This window comes from Pundamilia nyererei, unplaced genomic scaffold (genome assembly GCF_000239375.1).
Source record: "Pundamilia nyererei isolate P.nyererei 1_Seehausen unplaced genomic scaffold, PunNye1.0 scaffold00336, whole genome shotgun sequence".
Classification (NCBI taxonomy): Eukaryota; Metazoa; Chordata; class Actinopteri; order Cichliformes; family Cichlidae; genus Pundamilia; species Pundamilia nyererei.
Genome location: NW_005187737.1, coordinates 435,197 through 438,633, shown reverse-complemented (window position 1 = coordinate 438,633; position 3,437 = coordinate 435,197). Strand labels below are relative to the sequence as shown.

The 3,437-nt window shown below is 41.3% G+C and overlaps 1 protein-coding gene across 1 annotated transcript in view; it reads left to right on the top strand.

The window, feature by feature from the left end:
• six7 (SIX homeobox 7) overlaps positions 1 to 2,406 on the top strand; it is a 3,486-nt gene extending 1,080 nt beyond the window's left edge. Inside the window, exons 2-3 of the mRNA XM_005751982.1 lie at positions 664 to 827; positions 1,011 to 2,406. Of these exons, the coding sequence (XP_005752039.1) occupies positions 664 to 827; positions 1,011 to 1,221 (375 nt within the window). The 3' untranslated portion in view covers positions 1,222 to 2,406. The remainder of the gene's footprint in view (positions 1 to 663; positions 828 to 1,010) is intronic.
• The last annotated feature ends 1,031 nt before the right edge of the window (positions 2,407 to 3,437 follow it).

The following is a 3,437-nucleotide window of genomic DNA, read 5'->3' as shown; positions in this document are numbered from 1 at the left end:
AGCAAGACTTCTTCTGTTAGATTTATAAAACTTTTTTCTTGTGACACATTAACAATGCTTTCCAGATGTGCAGAGAAGCTCGACTCAAAAGAAAGAAAGAAAGAAAGAAAGAAAGAAAGAAAGAAAATGTTACATTTTGATGCCATGAGATTTGTTGCAGTTCCTCAGGAGGCAATTTGGCGACATTTTTGGCTTTTAAAGTGCAGTTTATAAATCACAAATCGGTAAAAGTATACAAAGTACAGCTTTAAAGATACAAAATAGTATGTTTGGGGGAAGTAAAAATGCACTTTTCCTCTTGGAAGTGTGTGTCTGAAAGTGTGAGCACCCTCTAGTGGCAGGGTGGTGAAGTATCATTCAGAGTTAATCTTTAATTCCAACCCTCAGGAGGGGTAGCTTCTCCAGCAGCTTATTAAACCACTTAGCATGATCCAATTTAGTGGATAAACATTGTTATGTGTGCTTCTAATGTAGATTGTGTTTATCTATTTATAAATCCGGACTAATGTGATTATACCAGGTATCATATAAGAGTGATTATTGCGGTTTAATAGGATGATATTAAAATAACACTAACCACTTTATTGTCGTCACCTTCGGTTGATCTGTCATATGAGACACGTAGAGTCTTTAATGATCCACATCATTTTAATTCTTACCCAGGAAAGAACTCGCAGTTTGCTACGAGAGTGGTATCTCCAAGATCCGTATCCTAATCCGTCCAGGAAACGCCACCTGGCCCAGGCCACCGGGCTCACACCTACGCAAGTCGGGAACTGGTTCAAGAACCGCCGGCAAAGAGACAGAGCTGCCTCAGCAAAGAACAGGTATCTCAGAAATTCCACATTTTATACAAGTTATGACTCAGAAAGAGAGAGAAACCCTGTTTAGTCAAGTTAAAGAGACTAATTAGGTGAAGTGGCTGTACTTGTCTGAAGATCAGCTCCGACACTCGCACTCTTAAAAACAAGACTTCTCACTCTTCTTCTCTTTTCTGTCCCCTGATGCAGGCTGCAGCAGGATCCTTCCCTCCTGCCCTCTGAAAGCTCTCCCAACGGCTCCCTCCAGGGACGCCACCATCACCCCCACCTGCTGCCCGCCTCCCCTCGCCACCCGGGCAGCCCCGAGGCCAGCGACTGCAGCACAGAGCCCGAGCCCAGAGGAACCGGGGCCTCCACCCCGGAGATCTCCGTCAGCAGCGAAAGCGAGTTTGAGTCTTGAGACGAGGGACTCTCTGTCGCAGACAGGCAGACTCTTACTACTGTCTGTGATCAGACCCAGACACACTTACAAAGACACTTGAACTTTCAGCGTGACTGCGGACACATTAGAGCTGTTCTCGGTGGGAGGAGGGCAAGGATGAGACCACTTGTTGTGGATGTGAGTGGACAAAGTAAAGATATGCACTTAAAAAAAAGCACCATGGCACATGACTCTGACTGTTATGTATTAGTTTAATGTGACTCAGTGCTGTAAAAAGATAAACATCCAGTTGAGTTTCAAACTCTCAGGCGAAGTATTTGTAGAGATCATGCCTATGAGCTTTAGAAGAGATGTGAATATTAATATTTTAAGGTTGAATGCTATTTTGGTAGAGAAAATTTTCTCAGTTTTTATGGAAGCTACAAAAAGAAAAATGCCTTGTGCAGGCTGTTACTGTATGTCAGTATGTTAACACGCACATTGTTTCATTTGATTATCTTCAGATAAGAACCAAAAACAAACTGTGAAAATCCCCTAGAACTGGCAGAGACGTCCCCACACAGTGTTACAGTTTTATCACTCCTGAAAAATTACATTCAAAAAATGCACAGCTGCCAGTGGTGGCACACTTAATGATGATAAAGGCAAATTTATTAAAATTAAAAACAGCCAGTAAATGTACAAAATCTGTCTTGCTGCGCTGCAGTTTGCATGTTAACATAGGGACGTACCAACTCAACACATTTCACTGCCTTAAAATGGAACTAAGGGCATCACTGTTTTGCAATGCAATAACAAGCAACGCGTTTAGAGAGACTGAACTGTAACTCATCACCCGTGCACACATGCTGCTTAAAATACAAACCATGTCATTGTGGGCTGTTTTACCTTCTTCGCTGATCGAAATCTGCTGGAAATGCTCCTGAGCTGCTCTGATGACGACGAATTCCTGCAGGAGCCGACGCAGAGGTGAAAGAGGAATCAGAAAGAATCAAAAACACTCGTCGGTCTTAACTCAATGTGCCTATTACATCTGAGAACAGTGAGACCTAATCAGGCATGAGACTGTCCTCATGACAACGACACACGCAAAGGCCTACTGTTTGCTGTCTTTCTTAACGACCATCATTTCTCATAAAGTATCGTTTCAATGATAAATGTGTATTTTGTAATGTTTTGTGTAAATAAATGAACCTATTTTTATCCAAAGCGATGCAGTCTCTTTTTAGCTATGATCAGTATGAATACACTGTTTGTCTTTCTTTAAATCACCTTCAATATCAAAAGGCTTGAGCTTTTTTCACCAAACAAAATCAGCATGAAGCCACAGATTTACTCAAGGCTTACAAAGAATCAGATATAGCCTGTTGAATACGCCTTTAAGTATCATATTAATATAAGGTGTAAAGATTTTGAGTTTTTTAAACTACTCTGCAGTGGGTTACAGTTACAATTGCAATACCAGGACTTATGTAGTTATGTTAATAATAACTTGAAGCAATCATTTTCTGTGTGACTTATCAGTCTCTCGCATCACTGTGGAGAAATTCTAGCCCACTCATCTTTACAACACTGCATCGGTTCAGTCATTTATGCACAGCTCTCTGTCTCACCACAGTATTTCAATCAGGTTGAGGTCTGGACTTTGGACCATTGCAGCCCTTTGATTATTTTATTTTTTCAGACTATTTGTTGTAGATTTGCTTCTCTGTTTGACATCATTGTCCTGTTGCATGACACAGTTTCAGCCAAGCTTTAGCTGTTGGACAGATGACCTCACATTTGACTCTAGAATACTTTAATAAACAGAGGAATTTGACTCGGTGACTGCGACGTGTTCAGGTGCTGTGGCTGCAAAGCCTAAACCATCACCCCTCCATCACTGTGCATGAGGTGTTTGAGCTGATATGCTGTGTTTGGTTGCGATTTGTGGTGCCGTGCATCACAGCCAAACATCTGATCATCTGATTTGTTCACATGCAATTTTGCAAACTTAACCTGTGCTGCCATGTTCTTTTTAGAGAAAAGAGATTTTCCAAACAGCCCATTCTTATCAAAAGTTTGTCTAATTGAACATTTAAAATGCTAACTGAGGCCTGCAGACTCTGAGATGTAGCTGTATAGGTCGTTTTAAAATAACTCTGAGCACTGTAGTGGCTTTTTGCTGGGAAGATAAAGGCATTATGTTACACACATGTATGCTGCAGCCCAACAAAATGCCAAAACTTCTGCTT